Source organism: Danio rerio, chromosome 22 (genome assembly GCF_049306965.1).
Source record: "Danio rerio strain Tuebingen ecotype United States chromosome 22, GRCz12tu, whole genome shotgun sequence".
NCBI lineage: Eukaryota > Metazoa > Chordata > Actinopteri > Cypriniformes > Danionidae > Danio > Danio rerio.
The window spans coordinates 16,949,233-16,970,993 of NC_133197.1; the positions used below are offsets into that span (position 1 = coordinate 16,949,233).

A 21,761-nucleotide genomic window follows, 5' to 3' on the forward strand; every position below is an offset into this window, starting at 1 on the left:
AACTGACAACGCTGACAGAGAGCACACGAGCTTTATAGGAATGCAGATGCAAATTTTTACGAGGCACGTCACTGCTGTCTCGTTGTCATGGTGAGCGCTGAAGAGGGCTCACCTGATTGGAGCACACACAGACTCGGGAATCTGCGTCATGGCAAGATGCCTTCTTCCGTAAACAAAAATATATTAAATATATTCAATATATATATATATTTAACATTTTTGGTTTAATATTCTGGGATGCAGTAGAATATGGAGACAGATGAATATAATTGGGTATATGCCGAGTTAGTGTTGTTCCCATATACTTATAAACTTCCGGTGACCGGTTATTGTGAGTTTTTTCCATTTTATACAGTTCCTTTTACAGCATTCATGTTGTACTGTAATTAAAATACATTCAGTTAAATAAACTTTGCCATTCATTTAGTTGCTCAAGCGTAAAACGAGACAAAATGCCTTTTACTCGCACTCGCCCGTCAGAATCGGCAGGATAGCGCAGACTAAATGCTCATTTATAAAGACATGGCGGAGAAAATGTAATTTAATGCAGTGCTTCTAGTACAATCTGAGACCCACTTCATATCGGATATCACTCAGCCAGTGGAGATCGCTGATTTTTAAAGAAAACAGACCTTAAAAACGTGCAGATTTTTCCTTTGGCATACAGCTCGCCGGAAGCGCTTAACTCAGGTTTCTGGCAAATTAAAAGTCCTATTAGCATGCTTCAGCATATACCCTAAAATCCCAGAATGTCTTTCGAAAAAGATTACGGGTTTAACCCCGGCATCCTGGTAAAATTTACCCACTGGCCTCTGTCCATCATGGCCTCCTAACCATCTCCATATCATAATTGACTTCATTACTCTTCTCTCTCTCTGTGGTGTGCGGTCTGGTGGAAAATGGCTGCTGTCGCTTCATCCAGGTGCTACACTGGTGGTAGATGAAGAGATTGCTACCCAATAAATACCAAACTAGCTAAATTTAATAAAAATATTTCCCCTAAATGCTCCTTTTTTACTCAATATGATGAAATTCTAAACCATTTGTTTTGGGAGTGTACTTACTGTAAAGTGTTTTGGGTTGACTTTTCCAATTTCATAAAAAAAATCTTATTTCCAAACTTCTGTATTTCCCCCAAAATTGTATTATTTGGTTACTCTGAGTGTAGATCCTTCTCATTGTAAATTTATTATTGATTTATTTTTTTTTCAACAAAATTTTACATCCATAAATGTAAATTTTCAAAGAAACACCCTTACTTTTTTATTTTCTGAAAGGACTTTGAAATTTATGTGAACTCTTTAAAAGACTCTAACAATTACACTGCATGTAAAACGCTTTCTTAGTGTAAATCATTTAAACTTGTTTAATTTGCTGGAATTCTATTTATGTAACCCTCTTTGTCTCTTTGTTCATATTATATCTCTGTAATGTTCTTTCTTGCATAAAAAAAAAATAAAATAAAAAAGTAGATGAGAAGATTCCCCCTATGTGTAAAGCGCTTTGAGTGCCAAGAAAAGCGCTATAGAAATGTAAGGAATTATTATTGTTATTATAAAGCACTGTTCATCATGATATAGCCATTCTCATAATTCAATTGCTATGTCATATATTTTAAAATATTTAAATGTGTGTTCTGAAGGTTGGATGGACGGGGGTGTTAATAATTAATGACAGAAAGAATTTTCAGTTTGAGTGAACAATCCTTTATAAAAACTGGGGGGGGCTAAATTTTTTTCTGAGGGGGCAATTCCCCTCTTTGTGGGAATGTTTAATGATCTATCTGATTTATGAATACAAATATTATTGATCGATAAAGTTAATGTTATATTAAATTATGTTATATTAATTATATCAATTCAATTACTAGTGAAATAAAGAAAAAAAATCATCAGAAAGTGCTTTAATAATCAAACAAAAACATATATAATTTTATCTATGTAAAAGGGTTTACATTTGCATTTGAAGTTTTTAAATTATTATTTTAATAGACTAATTAGTTAATTTAATGGCATAACATTTGAATAATATTACAAGAAACGTTGATAAAGTATGATTTTACTACCACAGGTCACCTTAATGGTGTAGCATATTTTTGTTAGCTTAGTTGTCACTCTCAAAAAAATAAATAAACTACAACAACAACAAAAAACTATGGAGTCACTATGCAATGTGCAGTCTCAGCAGAGCAGCTTGATTGAAGGCTGGCAGAGCACGTGCGTCAGAATTCGGCAGCGTCTTCACACAAACAAGCGCGCTAATGAAGTACTGTAACACCTACATTTCTGCACTATTTTTACAAATTTCATCTCGGAAGATATTTTTGACGTCCACGACACTGACGTCATCGCGCTCGTGCACCTGTGAAACAAAATTCGCTTTTTTAAAAACGTGGCCTGTCGTGTGATCAGTACGGAAACCAGTGAAAGCGTTTACTTAAACAAAAGGTAAGCAGCTTTCGACAAAACACATTAAAATACTAAACAATCATTTTAATACGCGTTTACAGCCATGTTTTAGAATTCATTACGTGCATTTTGCGTTAAAGCAACAATGCCTCTAATTAAAGCTGATTTTCGCAAGATGTTGACATCTCGACAGACACATATTTAATACATTGAGGTGAAGTTGGTTTTATATTTGCACATTCATATTTTCTCCTTAATAATATCATTTATTCAGAAAAGTATTCTTTGCAAATTCTAAATAGTGAAATTATATTAGCAGCCAATCACTATCAAAGTACTACATTGTTCACAGTCTATTAAATAGTGCTAATGTTGTTTTAAAATCATACTTGCATGTAATTTCAGTCCGAATATTCAAAGTACCAAGGTAAACAAAACAGTGAGCTGTCACTGAACGAATGTGTGAATATAAAACCAACATACCTCAATAAACGTAATACTGTCGCGTTTTTGTCCGCCGTCATGTATAAATCGCTTCTGTTTTTAACTGTCAGAATGACCCAGGATCAGCTGCTCGCGGGTTTGAAGAAGGATGTCCGGTCACTTCTGGTCTCCTCCAAGCATGGTTTGACCCCTGAGCACCTCAGAAGAGACTACCAGAGCATGCTGGGCTTTCCTATGCCCCTCAGGCTGCTGGGCTTCAGAAATGTTTTGGATATGGTCAAGGAAATGCCAGAAGTTGTGCGCTTGGAATACCAACTTGATGGAAACATCATTTTGAAAGGTAATTTCATCGTTTTATGCATTTTGATTGCTCATAAGTAGGGCCAGATGGAATCTGCGGACGTTTTTTGCTTTTTCTGCGGAGAAATTTGGTAAAAGTCTGCAGAATTATTTATGAGTATCATAACTAAAACCTTAATATATGAAATAAAAAATAATATCTTTTTAACTTATTATTTAACGTTTAAAAAATCCAATTAGATTAACTTTATTTGGTAAATAAAGCAAGTTTTGTCATATAATATATCTAGTAAAAACAGAAAATATTAGTGTACAAACTGTATTGTACATAAATCAGATGAACATTTTCACATTAGTCAATAATATTACTGAAATTAATAAAAAAAACGGAATAAATCTAGAATTTACACACATTTACTCAAGTAAATAAACAGAATTAATGATAAATAAAAAATCTGCTGAATTATAAGTAATTGTTTATGGCTTGGGTTACCACTTTTTAATACAAAAAATAAGGGAGGCCACATCCCCAATCAGAGGCCTAATAACATGTCAGTATTGGTGGTAAATCGCAACTTTAAATTTGTTTTCAGGAATATATGAACACAGATTTCAATAAAAGTGAAAAAAGTGTGTTAACAGATGCAGTCAGTCTTTCTCTGCAGCACTAATATAGCTGATGGTATGTTTAATAGTGTGGTACACCTGTGTTAACTCGGCTGATGTAACCTAAAGGAGAGAAGAAAATACTAATGAACCTAATTTTAAAGTGTGGGATTGATAACAGATTTTGGCAAAAAAATTTGTCATTATTTGCAGTAACAACTATCCAATCATGGAAACAGCACATATGCCTACATAAACTAGCTCAAACATTAGCTAGTAAAGTTTTCAAATAGCATATCTCTAATTAAAAAATTTGGAAAGTTGCAGTTTACTAGTTTATTGTCTTTACATGGGCATTATGTTGTTTATTAATGCATTAAATGTAATGTTTCATCTAATAAATTAATGCTTATGTGCCTGACTTAACCTCAACAAACAATTTATAATATTGCATTGGAATGTGATCCACTTACATTGTATTTACAGAACTTTTACAAAAATTACAATGTGTGACCCAGTGTGTGAAACCAGACCAAATCTAATTTTGAGATAAAGTTTGACTGTAGTCATTAGTTTCACTGTGATTTAAGTTGCTGACATAATTTTACTCAGTTAATTTTAAATGCATATATTTTTATTATCTTCAGACTGTGCGTCATTTCATGTAGAAAACAGTAAATTACAAAAAAAAAAAAAAATGACTCTAGCTAGATTTTCACAGACTGGCTCACTGTCATTACCATGTCTGGTACCATGTCTTCGGGAGAGACTTGGGGTACGAAGAACTGTCTGACTATGCTTTGATTTTTGTGAGCTCTGTCATTGCAGGAATGCTGCTCTCGGAGACATGTTGTCGCATGATAGACCCGCATGAGCCACAAAGAACGCTCTTTGACAAGTCGTGCAGTTGGCTTGATAACAATTTCTAACACTTTGCAGCCAGGTTTTCCCACACTTTGCGGTACTTTTGCAGTCACTTGCGTTAAAGAGTAGGGGGGTTACCTGGAGAAGCATCTGCCATTTCTGTCAAAACAAAGACCAATCAAACTAACGATGACATCAAGTATCAAAAGTAGAAAATTAGGCATCTTAAAAAAATGCGTGTGCATGAAAAGCTACTTTAAAAAATAAATACGGGACAAAACATGTCCCGTATTGATTTAAAACGGGCACACAATTTCATTCTCAAATACGGGCTATTCCCTATTTTAAGGAACGGGTGGCAACTCTATTTATGGCATAAATAATATATACTGTATATTAGTAATGTTTAATGATGAAAGTTGTGGTTTGTTATATGCAACAAATTAGCGTATTCTTGAAAACAAATTACAATCATATGACAACATATTTTCCAGATTGGTTAAAGCAGTTAAAAATTGGGGAGGGGCTTTCTCATTTTTTGGTATAATTTGATTGGACAAATGTTTGAATGACAGTAATGGAGCCAATTCGGTGGATGGAGATGATTGGGAGGCTATGATCGAAATGGCTGATAGAGGGACTTTGGCCAGGACACCAGGGTTACACCCCTGCTCTTTACGAGAAGTGCCATGGGCATTTTTAATGACCACAGAGTGTCAGGACCTCGGTTTAACGTCTTATCCGAAAGACGATGCCCACTGACAGTATAGTGTCCCCTTCATTTTTACTGGGGCATTAGGACTCAAACAGACCACAGGTTGAGCGCCCCCTGCTGGCCTTACTAACACAACTTCCAACAGCAATCTAGTTTTCTCATGTCTCCCATCCAGGTACTGACCCGGTTCAGCCCTGCTTAGCTTCAGTGAGTAACCAGTCTTGGGCTGCAGGGTGATATGGCTGTGGTATGATTTTGTAGTATGGTGCATCTGAATAAAATATAATAAACTACATAAATAAAAAGTGAAAAAAATGTGCTTTGTATTTGTTCAGCAAGTCTTAATAGCATCAGACACCGATACTGAACAATCAAATGTAAGTCTTCAATATAAGTGAAATGCAGTTAATCTTAAAATAGAAATAATTTTGTGGTCCAAAAGCACAGATGGTCATGAGATGTTAAATTTGAGTAGATCTAATCCTTTAAAATGATTAAAGATGCATGGATGTCAGTTTTCGCGTGTGTTTCACAGTTTGTCAAACACTCCAAACTGTGCTGTAATTTATTGTAAATACCAAACAAATACTAAACCAAACATCTCTTGTTACTTTTGGTATTTTGCAGCCATTGGAGATGATACTACCAAAGGCATCGAGGAGCTGGTGTCAAAGCAACGAGACCACAAACCCAAACCCAATAATCGTAAGGGAAAACCAGGATACTTCAACATCTCGTATCCTCGCCTTCAGCCTGTGATTCTCCCTCGCCGTGGCCAAGCTAAGCCCGCTCTACCTGCTCACCTGCGCAGCCAACTAAAACAGTTATTATCTCATGGGCCGGTCAGGTTATCGGAGCTAGAGTCCAGGTATGTGGCACAGTTCGGAAAGCCACTCAATGTCACGCAGTACGGCTTCTTTTCCATTTCTGAAATGCTGTCAGCTGCTATGGATTTCATAATCATGCAGCAAAGTCGCACTGGCTCGCAGCTGCTTTTGAGAAGTGCCGTGACGCCACAAAATCAGCCTGAAAATCTGATGAGGAGATTTTCTATGCAGTGTATGTATATGATTTTACTAAGAAACTTATTTATTTAAAATTTTTCACACCAATATCATTACTAAGCATCTTGGTTTCATTTACAGCGACGTCTCCAAAACAGAGGCTGGCAGGATTCAGTCCGAAAGCAAGTTCACTGCCAGAAAGAAGACCTGAAGTATCGCTTGACCCCTCTTCTGTTTCTAAACCAGAGCCTGTGAAGGAAGAGCAGTCGTTTGAAGAAACCGTTTTTAAGGTTTGGATATCACCTAATTATTTGTGTGAAATAAGCTTGATATTTAATTGAAATAACTATATTTTTCTATGCAGTCGAAGGCAAAACTATAAGTCTTCCAGATAATTTTTTGTCCTTTTTCAAATATTTCCCATGTCATGTTTTATTTTTTATTTTTTGAACTTTGTTTATTCGATTTTTACAAGTGACATACAACAAAGCACAGTAGATCTTTCATCAGCAAATTATTATTTTTTTTTATAACCTTTATTTTACCAGCGAAGACACACTGAGATTAAAAAACTCTTTTACAAGAGCGTCCTGGCCAAGATTAGGCAGTACACATGTTACATGGGTATAAAAGACAACAAACAAAAAACAGTTAACAAGAATCACACATTGACAAACAAACTATTCAAAACATCTACAAGCCTGTGTTTTGATTTCTAAATCATTTATACTCATTTATACATTTATACTTTTTATTTTATAGCATTTAATGAAACCAAATCTTTAAACTCCAACCTTATCTATAGATTATTCCATGCAAAAGGTGCTTTGTATTTAAAGGCCCTTTTCCCATCTTAGTCTGCTCTTTAGGAACAGACAGTAAATAAATACCCTGTGACCGAAGGCCATAGCTAAGTAAGTTTTCTTTTTTACGAATATAATTCTGTAGATATGATGGGAGTAAACCCAATATTGATTTGTAAACAAAGACATGCCAATGCTTGAGCCTTCGATTGGACAAGGCAGACCAACCTAACCTAGTATACAACACATAATGAAGAGTAAGGGATTTAAAATTAGTTATAAATCTTGGTGCACCATGGTAAAAAGTATCCAGTGCATGCATACTCTGAGACGAAGCATGCATATAGATAACATCACCGTAGTCCAATATCGACGTAAATGTTGCATCCACCAGCTTTTTTTAGCATCAAAAGAAAGGCAGTTCTTAATTCTAAAACAGAAGCCTGAAATCACTTTTAACTTTTTCACCAATTGCTGAAAGTGAGAACTAAAAGAAAGAGTATCATCAATTAGATATTTGTACTGGGACACCAATTCAATCTTTGCACCATAAGTAGTAGTAATAGTTTGCTTTTGGTTAGTTTGTTTTGAATTTGAAAATAACACAAGATGTCTCTCTATAGAACAGAATGATTGACTTTATTTTATTTGCCATTTTTGCATTTTTTTGAGGAAAAAGTGTCATTATGGATGTGACGTAAAATTGCCACTTGTGTGACTTTGGTAAATCACATATAAGACTTTGAAAACATTGACAGAGACATTTTTTAGTATTTTTAAAGTAATGTAAAATACTTGCTTACACAAAAAAACCTAGAAACAGTTTCCGTATGTTGGTGAAAACTTAAATTTTTCATGGCAAGGTTATATATATATTAGTAATAAATGCTCCCCTATACATGCCCCAAACAAAAAAAACATAGAAGGTCACATCTAAGCATTCTGTCTTGTCCTGTTATACCAAAAGAAGAAATAAAGCTGCCCTAGTATTTGACATAAATATTGACGCTTTTTTCAAACATAATGCAATTTTTTTCAAAGGGATGTTAGATGACACTTTTTTTTCATCCACATAAAAGAAGAAGGTGGTTCAGAGTCCTTCCATCTCAATATTTTACAGTGTATACCTGCTAGTATGGCTAGCCTAACAATTCTCAGATTAACTCTTTGTTGATGAAGTTGTGCAGTACTTTATAGACTAGTCTAGGCTTCCCATGTCATGTTTAACAGAGCAAAAACATTTTCAATGTTTTTTTATTCATGCGTCTGGAGAAAGTTTTTATTCTTTCTTATATATCTATGTAATGTTATAAATCAAGCGCTGGGCATTAAAATATTTAAGGCAGTATTATAATTTTCCCTAAAAAATGCTTAAAAGTGGAACATTACACAGACTGTTTATGTGCTTAAATGAATCATGCATCTACAGACTTCATTTATTTTCTTTTCGACTCAGTCCTTTTATTAGTCTGGGGTCACCACAGTGGAATGAACCGCCAACTTATCTAGCACATTTTTTAAGCAGCGGATGCTGTTCCAGCAGCCACCCATCACTGGGAAAAATCCATACACAATCATTCACACTATGGCTAATTTAGCTTACCCAATTCACCTACTGTATACCACTTTTTTTTTTCTTTTTTTTTTTTGACTTGTGGGGGAAACTGTAACACCCGGAGGAAACCCACGCTAATACAAGGAGAACATGTAAACTTCACACACAAATTCCAACTGACCCAGCCAGGGCTCAAACCAGTAACCTTCTTGCTGTGAGGCGATTGTGCGACCCACTGTGCCATCGTGCAACCCATTTTGGGCAGAATTAAGTAAAAAATGATTTTGACAGTATAGCAGCTAAAAACCTAACACAGGCTTTTTTACAATCATAACCACTGGTTTGGTAACCAAAGCTATAACTGGTTTCTAATATAATGCATCCAATAAAATGTGACAGAAAATATTACTTTACAAATTGTATTGTGAAAACATTAACAATTTGCTTATTATCCAATAATATTACTAAAGTTAATATAGAAACAAAAATGATAGATTTACACACAATTACATAAGTTAATACATACATTTAATGATGGGGTTCAAGATTCTGTGTAAGCCTAATCAAACCCAGGAACAGCAGCATAACAAATTTGGGTTTTTATTTCTATTTTAGTATATTGACGTTCTTCCAACTGAAACAGGTTATTGAGTTGGTGCGTGGCTTTATGTTATGTATCATTACCTTCAAACTGACATCAGCAGAGAAAGGACCGCCATGCAAAAGCTAATGGTCAGACTTTTTATTGAGGATTACCAAAAAAAAATTTTTTTCAGGGGATAACTTGCATGCATTTATTTTTCTCCTAACGAATAAGCAAAATAAACATTGTAAATTCAGATTTATAGATAGATTTTAATTATATAATATTATGGATGAAAATATTTATGATATGTGAAAAACAAATGATACATATTTTTACCATATAAATCATACACGGTTACATATGCACTGTTTCATATGGTTACATCACCTATTAGAACAAAGTAATCTTTAAAGCAAAAGAATTAAAAATATTAAGGTAACTCAATACAAGTTTTAAAATTATTTATCATTATAAATATTCAACCTCTGGTTTGTGAAATGTTCATTTCGTTGACGTGTTAGTCGTGTTTTTACTATAAAATAGTAGTTTTGCTTTCAATCAGGAGCTAAAATCTACCTTTTAAATTTGAAAGAAAGAGAGATTTGACATTTATTATGATAATTATTGATACTGACTGATATGAAAAGCTTTATAGTGACAATTTAAGCCCATATTTCCTAGGGCTAACTGTCAGTGTAAATCTTCTTGCAGCTTGAGGAGGAGCTCAGACAGCAGATTCTGGAGAAGGGCACGGCAGGCACCGTCAGCCAAGAGCTGAAAGAAAAGCTGCGGAAGGTCAGATATAACAGCTTTAAAAACAGCTTTCTTGTCTCATCTTTTCACCTCAGCTTACGAGATATGGATCTTATTTCAGGTTGTTGCTGAAAATGGCAACGGGATCTCCATTCACAATCTCCCCACAGAATACCAGGTATTTTCTGAAAGTCTATCAACATATCTGACTTCATATTGGAAGAAAACTGAAAAAATTAGCTTATTATTTGTACTTTTAAATCATTAATTTTTACATCCATTTGATTTGGGCTGAATCTCAACTCAGTAAAGCACTATAACATCACATGTGGTACAGACGTTTTGTAAAGAAAAGTGATTTCAAAGCAATAGAAAAGAAAACAGAAAAGTAGATGATAAAAACAACTTGCAGGATATGTATAAAACCATAGTCCGCCAATCACAATTGCAATATAAACCTTGACATCATATTGACATGAAACTTAGTATGCCTGATAGATGGCACTAGTGAGATATTCCAACTTAATGGTCTGTTACATATAGCGAATGCATGGAGAGGAGTTGCCAGTGAGCCAGTGTGGTTTTCTGAGTGTGACAGAGATGGTCGGGGCTTTGAGCGACACATTGGCCATCCAAAGAGGCACAGATGAGAGCGAAAGCCACTGGATGGTCGTGGAGTTCAAACCGATTGACACACAGCCCTGTGAACCTGGTACCTTCCTTTAATTATAAAAAAATCACTCTTTGTTTTTATCCATTATCTCTAATGAGAATTTTGATTTTCAAGAATTATCTCCGGGTGACGGCACCACTTCCAGTCCAACAGGCGAATTGCAGAATCCCTCCAGCAGAGCCTTTTACTTCAGCTGTCCCGAGTCTGCCTGGGAGCATGAAGAGACAGAGCCGTTGACAGACTCTCAAGAGTCCGATGCTGAGCTCAGAGTCGCCAATAAAACCATCCATCAGGTTAAAAACCATTAGCTTTAATCCATTATTATTACCTACTGTATCAGTCTAAAGCGAACTACAAAGCTTTGCTATTTTACAATGTCAATATATCATTTTAATGTACTTGCTGACTGGTAGTATACTTTATTATTTTTTATATACGGTTTAAAAAAATAAAGGGAACACTTAAACAACACAATGTAACTCCAAGTGTTCCCTTTTATGTGTTTGAGCAATATATTAGGGATGCATGGGATAAACAATTTCAAATAACCGATTTAGTCCTTTTCATGGCTTGTTTTGATTCAGTTTTAAAACAGCAGTCGCTCGCACTGGGAAAGTGAATGAATCTCGATTTGCATCTGACTGATTTATTGATTTACCAGCAAACACTCTATCGGATATTGTTCACAAATTTATTTATTGATCAGATTGATAAAAAGGACTTAATTTATACCCCTTTTGCCTGATTATTTATTTGTCCAATAAATATTGTGCATCCCTTTATATACACACTTTATTATAATTGTATTAGTAACTAACACATACATTTTGATGATTTGAGTAATATATTGTGTCTTGTAACTGTATTATAATTTATGTATTTTATTTACATATAATATACAATATATATATATATATAAATTATATGTGTGTGTGTGTGTGTGTTTGTGTTTGTATACTGTTTATTGTAGATGGTGAATCTTTTCCCAGAGCTGATGGTCAGTCGAGTCTCAGCGGTTCCTCTAGACGCAGTTCGCTGTCAAAAGCTAAAGCCCCCTGTTCACAGGAAGGAGAGAGAACTGCTGCCTGTCCTGGTGGAGCAAACTGAGTCTCCCAGCTATTTCTACATCCGCTTCAGCCAGAACAAAGAGGCCAGAGCCCTGGAGAACATGATGATTGAAATGAGGTATGTCCTTACCAAGGCTGCATTTATTTGATTAAAATGCAACAAAAACAGTAATGTTATTTACATTGAAAGTGACTTTTTATGGTTTATTATGTAATAATCAATTTAGAAATTGTTATAATATGCTGATTTGATCTCAGATATGATCAGTTATTATTGTTATTCTGTCATTTATTATTCATACAAATATTAGTGTTAAACATTTTTCCATGGTTCATAGTGTTGTGGACAATAAAAACTGCATTTTACTTTTGAGGATTCTTCTATGAAAAAAAAAAAGTTCAAAAAGCAGCATTTGTTTGAAAAATATAGATTACATTAGAAATGGCTGTAGTTATAAATGATGTTGACCTTAATGGAAAAATGATATACATCTTTATTGGTACTTTTGAGTATCACAGTTTACACAAAAATATGAAGCAGTCCAACAGTTTTTAACACTTCAGGGATCATGAGATGCTTTAAAAATCAAAGGAAAAAATTAAGATTTAAGCAACATTCAATAGGAAAACCTGTATTTTAAAATGTAATAACAGTATTACAGTATTTACTATATCTTAAAACCAAAAAATGCAGCTTTATTGAGCATAATAGCTCTTACTGATAGATACTGATTTGACTGAAATTGTAAGTTGAATCGTCACTGACTAATTTCTTTGTGATCTTTGTTTTAAACATGACTGATTAATGTGTGCAGGAGCTGTTATTCCTACCCGGATGTGGCTGAGAGATACCGGCTGCCTGATGCTTATGTGCGGCCTGGTCAAGTGTGCTGTGTGGCGCCCAGAGACATGTGGTTCTACCGAGTGGTGATTCACGAAGTGTTCAGTGAGACTGAAGTGAAGGTGTATTACGTAGACTATGGAGACATCACAAAAGTGGAACGACACAGCCTCAGGTTTCTCAAGTACGTTCGTGATTTGATTTAAAACAAAGAAAGTGATATAAAGGTGATTTGTTTGAGGCTTTGGTTTTGAACATATTTTATCTTTAATAGTATATATTGAAGATGATGCAAACATGCATTTGTTTAATAAAAACGCTGCTTACGATAAATCTTTTCAGAGCTTGCTATGCTGATCTTCCAGCTCAGGCTGTGCCAGCGATGTTAGCTGGAGTTCGACCAATCACGGTAAGCTTTAATATTGTTAGCACACACAACTGCTAACAATTATTTTCGTTAATTAAAATGGTGTCATAATTCAATAAAAAGTTGCAGTTTTAAAATAGCAACTTGTGAGAGAAAATGAACTGTATGAATTTTGTGATGTTAACTTGTACAAGAGAATCGTGAGACGCTAGCTTGTAATCCGCTTGTTAAGTGTGACGTCACGCGAAGCGGCTTCTGGGTCCAAGCTCTCTATTTAACTGAATGGGGAGACTCTTTAAATGCTAATAATAAACGTTTACAAAGCTATTTAATACTTTCGAAAATCACGATCGCAGTATATATGTCCATGCCTAATATCCGATGGCCAGAAAGTGATAAATTTTTTTATAAATTGTTAAATTTTTGGTATTTGTTATGCAGAAAGCCCAGAGATTGTTGTGGACACTATAGTTTTATATAAAATGAACTTTAATGTGTGATAGGAATAAAACGTGATCATAAACGAATGATTTCTCCACTCAAATGAATGGCGGCTTGGACTCGGAAACAGTATACATACGTCACCACTTAACAAGCGGATTACAAGAAAAAAGAGAGAATTTGAATGTTATCATAATGTATGGATGAATGTCTGAATTGTGAGATGTTAAATCTTATTTGTGAGAAAAATGTCAGAATTTTGCGACATTACCTTGTAAGCTCTAGAGAATTGCAAGACGCTAGCTTGTAATTAAGAGGAAAATGCAGAATTTTTTGTCATCTCATTATTGTGAAAGAAAAATGTCAGTTTACAAAATGTAATTGTGAATGGTGAAAGAAATATCTCAGAATTGTGAGATTTTTAACTCATAATTGTGAGAGAAAAATGACAACTTTTGAGATGTTGTTTTTCTGTCATTTTTATCTGTCTTCATCTTTATTTTTAGAATATTTGGCCAGCGAGTGCGGTCAGCTGTTTCCAGAGGCTGTGTTGTGAGCGCACTCTTGTGGCCGGAGTCCATAGCTATCAGGAGGACTTCCTGCTGCTCTTTCTGTGCGACACCAACACAGAGGAGGACGTTTACGTGCACCTCGCCCTCATACAGGAGGGTCATGCTCAGCCCTGCTCTGCCGCTTACGGACTGGTCTGGGAACAGATCTTCACTTACTGTAAAGCCTGATAAAAATCTGATACCCGGCAGTTACTGTTTTCTTGTCATTTGGTTTTTCAGGTGTCGGAGAAGTTCAATCCAGTGACTTCTTATTTCGGATATGATCAGCTGGAGGATGTGAAGGAGAGTCTTTCGCCCTTCTCGTGTTCTCCAGATGCAGAGATAGACTCTCAGGGAAATGACTCTCCAAGTTCTTGTCGGACGGTACTTTCATTCAAGCATCCAGTTTCACATACAGCACTGAAGGGCTGTGAGCTCTGTGAATTATAGAGAATATAAAGAAGGGCAGGTCTGGAAATAGAGGAATTATGGTTTATCCTGTGTGTTTTTTGGAGCACTGGTTTAGGGTTAAGTTTTGGCTCAGAAATTGTCAATTGTACAAAATACGTGAACTTGCAGAGAAGATGATATGATCATTGATAAACATTAGGTTTTAATGTATTATTATTATTTTAAAGTCTATTTTTAGAGAAAATAAATATTTTTGCAGGCATTCATACTATTTTGCCCTTTTTTTAAATTCATTTATTCATTCATTTTCTTGTCTGCTTAGTCCCTTTATTAATCCAGCAAGTTTTTACACAGCGAATGCCCTTCCAGCCGCAACCCCTCTCTGGGAAACATCCACACACATACACACACACACTCAATCACTATGGACAATTTAGCCTACCCAGATCACCTGTACCGCATGTCTTTGCAAACTCCACACAGAAATGCCAACTGACCCAGCCGTGGCTCGAACCACTGACCTTCTTGCTGTGAGGTGACAGCAGTACCTACTGCGCCACTGCGTCGCCATAAAAAGGAAAATATTCAATACAATAAATGGCAAAATTGTCCGTAGTGAATGAGTGTGTATGAATGTTTCCCAGAGATGGGTTGCAGCTGGACGGGCATCCCGTGCGTATAACATATGCTGGAGAAGTTGCTGGTTCATTCTGCTGTGGCGACCCCAGATTAATAAAGGGACTAAGTCGAAAAGAAAATTAATGAATGAATTTTCTTTTTTTTCAGCTGGTTCTTTCTTGATTTTTATTTTAATTAAAATTACAGGTTCTAAGTTCTGTTTGTTAAATCCAATGGTTTGTGCAGTAATATTTTTGTAGAAATGGGAAGCAAATTACATTTGTCTCCTCCCTTTTTTGCTCATCAGAAAGATGGTCCGATCCATGACTCAAATCGTGTTGTAATCTGAACCGTGAGATTTGTGATCCGTTACACCACTAATAAACATCCAAAGCTTGCAGTTTGTCATTCCTGCCTAAATGTATCAACGTGTTTTTTTAATATATTTTTTAACTGTTTTTTTTTTGTTGTTGTTTTTTTGACTAACAACATCTGTCATACTTCAGTTTCTCTTTAAATATTCTGACTAATCAAATGCTCTTTAGTATCTGACATGTCCCGCCGCTTCAAGACGTTGATATTGCTGTATGTGCTTGAGATCAAACTCTTTCACTGGCAGAGCTCTAGTAGAAACAAAATGCTTATTTTAAAGGAGAGGAATTACTTTGTCTTTGTGCTTCAGATCAGAACTGCACATTTCACAGAACCTTTCACAAGGAATTGATATGATGTTTTATGATTTGTGTATTATCTTTATTTAGCAAGGGTCCAATTAGCATTTATCATTTTGTCATTTAGTAGCACTCAAATCTGACATTCTGTCAATTCTAATAGTGTATTTATTTAAGGCTAAATTAGTTTACCAAAATGTAAAATAATTATGAGGGCTCTTTCTGAACCCTGTTTTGTTCATTTCTAGGCATCTAACTCTGAAAGTGGAGAAACAAACTTAGCCTCCATTGATGTGGATCCAAACTTGGACCTTCCTCCCCTTGAGGTTATAAATGTTCCTGACGTCAACACTGCGGCTAAAGTAAGTCCTGTCACACACACACACGCACATATGCGGCCAATAAAATTTCAGATTCATTTCTTTAAACCTCTCATTTCCTTTCAGAGTGAGAATGTAAATCCATTTGAAGCCCTGGTGAGAAAAGACCCATTATTTAACAGTGAATGGGATCAGGGATGGACAGCAGAGGACAAAACTGATGAGACGAAGTTTGAACTTGACGTCAGTACAGAACAATCTAAAGTAAGAACGACATTTTTTTCACATTAAGCTTGAAGATGCAGCTTTTGAGAGTCAAATATGGTAAACACTGAGGTAAATTCTGCTCCCAGTGCTCATGATGAACCTCTAGGAGTTTCAGCATGTAGCTAACAGTCTTCAATCATGATGCGTCTAGAGATTTAATCTCCTGATGCATTGTTCCTTGTTACAGCCTAGCTCTCCCGTTGAGCCCTTTGGGAGGCGCTTGATCTTAATTGTGTGGTGATTAGATGAGAATGTTAATTAGCCTCTCCGCAGAGGTTCATCTACTCAATCATTCAACAGAGCTGTTCATCACAAAAGGCAAGTTCCTGCAAGAGAGTCATTTTCAGCTCAGGTTCCCCAATCTATTGTGGTCGTCGCTGTTAATTTTGTAGGGTTTCTTTATGATTTAACTTTTTTAACTTAAAGGCACAGTTTACCCAAACATTAACATTTTTGTTGCATTTTTTAAAATATTTCTTGGATCTGAACTTTTATGAATTTAATTCTTCTGTTTAAACGAGAATTCTAATTAATTTTGAAAAAAAAGCCACCATTGACATTCATAGTAAGAGCAAAAATACTAGAATATACTATATTATTATTACTTCCTTTGTGTTCAAGAGAAGAAATACACTCAAACATGTTTGGAACAAGTGAGTCAGCGATGGCAGAATTTTAATTTCAGGTGAACTGCCCCTTTAAGGTAGTGTGTAATGTTGCCGTTTTAGAATAATCAGCATCTGCAAAGGTGAATGCAGGAAACATTAGCCATGTTTCCATCAAACTATTTTTATGCAAATTTTGCATATGCACATAAAAAACAGTTGATGGAAACGCCATGATGTGCAGAAATTTTGAAAATGCGTATAAAAACATATGCACATAACTGAGTAGGATCAACTTTTTATTTAATTAGAAAAGATGCGCATAAACTGCGATGGAACACTTTTACCGCACAAATTCCAGTGTACGCATTAAAACATGTTTTTGTTATAAGAGATCATTTAATGAGAAAAATGTATGTGTAAATGGACAAATGTATAAATGGACAAACCAGCAGGCTGAACACACTGTAAAACATCTGAAATGTTGTTTTGGTCATTCTAAAACGCCTTACCATCATCACAAATCCTAAAATGTATATAAACTAGGGCTGCACAATACATCGTTTCTGCATCGAGACTGCAATGTGATCATTTGTAATAGTCACATCGCGCATATATGCAAGGTTGGGTCTGGATTATAACTAATCATTTTGCAAGTGTACATTTGTAACTTTGACAAACTAACATAAATTTTATTGAATTGTTTATAAAACGAAGATTATATGTCATTATTTTAAATTTGATTATTCAATTACTGTATACCTGAATACAGTTTGACAAAAAAAAATTGCAATATTAGATTTTTTCATTATCATGCAGCCCTAATGTAAACCCCATCCCTGTGCAAGAACTTTCTAAACAACAGGTGAATCAGAATAACGTGGCCCAGCTGACTAGTCAGAATCTATTGTGCATTTTTGGGCTTCATCGAACCAGAAATTAGTTTTTGGGAGAACAGAACAAACATGAACTAGAACAAGAGTTGTTTAAACTAATCAGATTTTTAAAACGAAGCATGAACACATTGTATTGCATCCCATAAATAGAGTCAAAAGTAAAAGTTTGAGTCAAAAGATTCAAAATGTGAAAATTAATTAACATGACTTCATAAAAAAATTCCATAGATTTAGCTGACCTAAACTTTTGTAAATGTGTTTTTGTTAAACAATTGTGATGATCTGTATTAAATTATGAAAATGCAATTTTTGAAAACGATGATGTCATGTTAAGGCTTATAACATGTCTACAGGTTTGTTCGATTGCTTTTTTTAAATTTATTTATTTATTATTTTTTTACAGAGCAGTGTGAACAGGGATTGTTGTGCTATAGAAGTCTTTAATGCAAAAATTTTCCATTGTTGTGTAAATGTGCACTTCAAAACCTGCCAAAAACATTCATTCATTCATTTTCTTATCGGCATAGTCCCTTTATTTATCAGGAGTCACCACAGCGGAATGAACCACCAACTTATCCAGCATATGTTTTACGCAGTGGAGGCCTTTCAAGCTGCAACCCATTACTGTGGAAACACCCATACACTCTCATTCAAAAACACACACACACACACACACACACACACACTACAGACAATTTAACTTACCCTATTCACCTGTACCACGTCTTTGGACTTGTGGGGGAAACCAGAGCACCCGGAGGAAACCCTCACCAACACAAATAGAACATGCAAACTCCACACAGAAATGCCAACTGACCCAGCCGAGGCTCGAACCTACGACGAACATGTTGCCCACTTGGAAAACATGCCAAAAACATTGTTTTATTAAGAGTCGTATTAATGCTTATAATTAATTAATTTTCACACTTGTATAGTATGGAAGAATTTATATTCATAAATAGGGAGAATTTTACCCAGGCCAACAAAACAATCACGGCTCAAGCAATAGTGCAAGTTTGCGGTGTGACTATTGCCTGCCTAATGACCCAAATTCTTTTTTTTTTTATATTTGTATTCGAAAGTCCAAATTAGTTTAATAGTATTATTATTATTTTATTACATAGCCTGAGACTGTCTACACCCCTTCACCTGTTCAAGCAGCAGTGGGTAAACAGCAGTTGTGCGCATCTCCTGTTGAACCAAAGGTCAACGCAACCACATGCGTCAACCCACATAACCCGGTCCCTATCCAGATCAACTGCAGCTATCCAGGTACAGCACTTCAGCACTGTCACTATCATATATACTTTTTCTGCATTTTAGGGGTGTGCAATATTTGTTGTCTGATGCTGTAATATCGGGCATTTACTAAATAGAAAACCATCACATATTTTGTGATAAATCAAATTGTTTGGAAAATTTGATTCTGATTTAATCACAACATTATATTTTTATGACACTCACAAATATACTATAAACTAATGAAATGGGCACATCCAGATACTTGTATAATAATCATGCCAGTTAGTCAATATATGTATTCAGTATATGTAATGAATACATGTATTCATTCATTCATTCATTCATTAGTTTGTTCGTTCATTCGTTTGTTTGTTCATTCATTTGTTTGTTTATTCATTTCATTTGTTTGTTCATTCGTTTGTTTGTTCGTTCATTTATTTTGTTTATTCCTTTAATCATTTGTTCATTTGTTTGTTTTTTCGATCTTTTGTTCATTTTTGTTCATTCATGTTTTTGTTCGTTCATTCATTTTTTCATTCGTTTGTTTGTTCATTCATTCATTTGTTTGTTCTTTTATTTATTAGTTTGTTCGTTCATTTATTTATTTGTTTGTTAATTTATTCGTTAATTATTTTTTTATTCATTCGTTTGTTTATTTTATTCGATCGTTTACCATTCATTCACTTATTAATTCATATATTTGTATGTTCATTCATTAGTTCGTTCATTCGTTCCTTTCTTTGTTGATTCGTTCATTCGTTTGATATTTGATCATTTGTCTGTTTATTAATTTTTGCTGATTCATTGGTTGTTCATTCATTCGTTGGTTTACTCCTTTATTCATTTGTTCATTCATTCATTCATTTGTTTGTTAGTTCATTTATTCATTAGGTTATTTGTTCAGCTATTCATTCATTGATTTGTTTGTTTATTCGTGTCTTCATTTGTTCATTAATGCATTCGTTTATTCATTCATTTGATTATTGCATTCGTTCATTCATTCATTTGTTAGTTCGTTTGTTTGTTTGTTCAATCATTCATTCTGAAAAAGCAACTGGCTGGATGTACAGTATGCCATGCTTAATTAGCAGTTTCAATTGCTGGTAATACAAGTTTTGAAAGGAAAACTACAGTCACTTATTTAGTTTCTAAATTAATCAACCTTTTGACTAAATAGTTTTAAAAACCAATTCAGTTAATCACTCATTAGGACTGTCAAGAAGATTTAATGTCATATTTGTTCATCCCAAAAACAGCAAAATATTGATACATTATCATTATAAATAAATCCACAAAACATTAATATATTATTTTTGATAATATTCACACCCCTAATAAATGTAATTTATTTATAATTAACTATCCTTAATAATAATTATTATATTTTTTAAAAGCAGTACTCTTTCTCAAAAAATAACATAAGGACAATAATAACTATTACGAAATGTTGAATGATATTTTAGCCTTAATGTTTATTTATCATTTTTTACGATGATCGGCTAAAAATATATATTGTTTTCATATGGCATTTGATCTACTCAGTTTTCCTAGTGCTTCCAGGTGTACCCGTTTATCCAGTCAAGCCTCCGATTTCCCAGTTCATGATGCAGCTGTTAGGCAATCCAGTCTATCAGGGCCCAGGTCCAAACACTGCGTTCCAGCACCTCACATCTCCATTAGCTCTGAGACCCGCAGCGCGCATGTCTGCTGGAGGACAGATACTCCACTGGAGCTAAAAGCACACTGCCTGAACAGCCAGGAGCCAGCGGTGCGTGCTTTGTACTTTCATCACGTTCAGTAACTTTTCTTTAATTTCATTGGCTGCAACAATGCTGGAATGTATCAAATGATATTCTAACCACAGCGGAGGGCACAGAAGGACATTATTTAGATGCACAGGGCTAAAGTTTTGTGTGTTGTTATGTTTGCACTACAGACCAATTGTTTGTATTTTATTTGTTATTAAGTTACTTGTTCAGTGTTCAAGTCCGATGTTTTCTTTTATCAAGAACGTTTTATAAAGAAGAGAAAATGGGATAAAAAGCAGGATGCACTGAAAAATGTGTCTGTTTATTTTGTGGTTAACTGATATTTTGTGCAACATTTCCACCATGGGATAAAACATTTCTGAAGGAATTATGACACTTGATCTCACAAATGTATTCTATACATTAACAAAGTTCTAATTAGCCAATCACATGGCAGCAACTCAATGCATTTAGGCATGTAGACATGGTAAAGACAATCTGTTGCAGTTCAAGCCGAGCATCAGAATGGGGAAGAAAGGGGATTTAAGTGACTTTGAACATGCCATGGTTGTTGGTGCCAGAAGGGCTGGTCTGAGTATTTCAGAAGCTGCTGATCTACTGAAAATTTCTCGCACAATCATCTTTAGGGTTTACAGAGAATGGTCCGAAAAAAAGAAAATATCCAGTGAGTGGCAGTTCTGTGGGCACAAATGCCTTGTTAATGCCAGAAGAGAATAGCCAGACTGGCTCGAGTTAATAGAAAGGCAACAGTAACTCAGTAAAAACAGTACAATTGTTAGCTGAAACCGTCATTTATTGTGATTTGTAATGTGATATGTAAAAACAGTACAATTGTTAGCTGAAACCGTCATTTATTGTGATTTGTTAAATGCAAGTCAACAGCTACTGGCTATTGAGGTTTTGTTTAGTGAAAAATGTTTTCCCTTTTGTGTTAGAAAAAAGGTTTCACATGTTAGCAACAACAATCTCAAAACAATCTGCATT

The 21,761-nt window shown here is 34.9% G+C and overlaps 1 protein-coding gene across 2 annotated transcripts; it reads left to right on the forward strand.

Moving 5' to 3' along the window:
• Positions 1-2,223: 2,223 nt before the first annotated feature.
• On the forward strand, positions 2,224-21,069 carry tdrd5 (tudor domain containing 5). 2 transcript variants are annotated; one of them, NM_001044850.1, is made up of 17 exons: positions 2,224-2,447; positions 2,963-3,192; positions 5,965-6,396; positions 6,483-6,631; positions 9,997-10,080; positions 10,160-10,216; positions 10,582-10,750; positions 10,826-11,004; positions 11,682-11,896; positions 12,594-12,803; positions 12,962-13,028; positions 13,934-14,131; positions 14,219-14,362; positions 15,927-16,040; positions 16,125-16,262; positions 18,891-19,038; positions 20,560-21,069. In NM_001044850.1, the coding sequence occupies exons 2-17, from the start codon at positions 2,964-2,966 to the stop codon at positions 20,742-20,744; spliced, it is 2,718 nt and encodes a 905-aa protein (NP_001038315.1). In that variant the 5' UTR covers positions 2,224-2,447; position 2,963; the 3' UTR covers positions 20,745-21,069. The 2 variants fall into 2 exon arrangements, with proteins under 2 accessions (NP_001038315.1, XP_068072409.1); XM_068216308.2 differs by having other exon boundaries at positions 2,413-2,447; positions 20,569-21,069.
• The last annotated feature ends 692 nt before the right edge of the window (positions 21,070-21,761 follow it).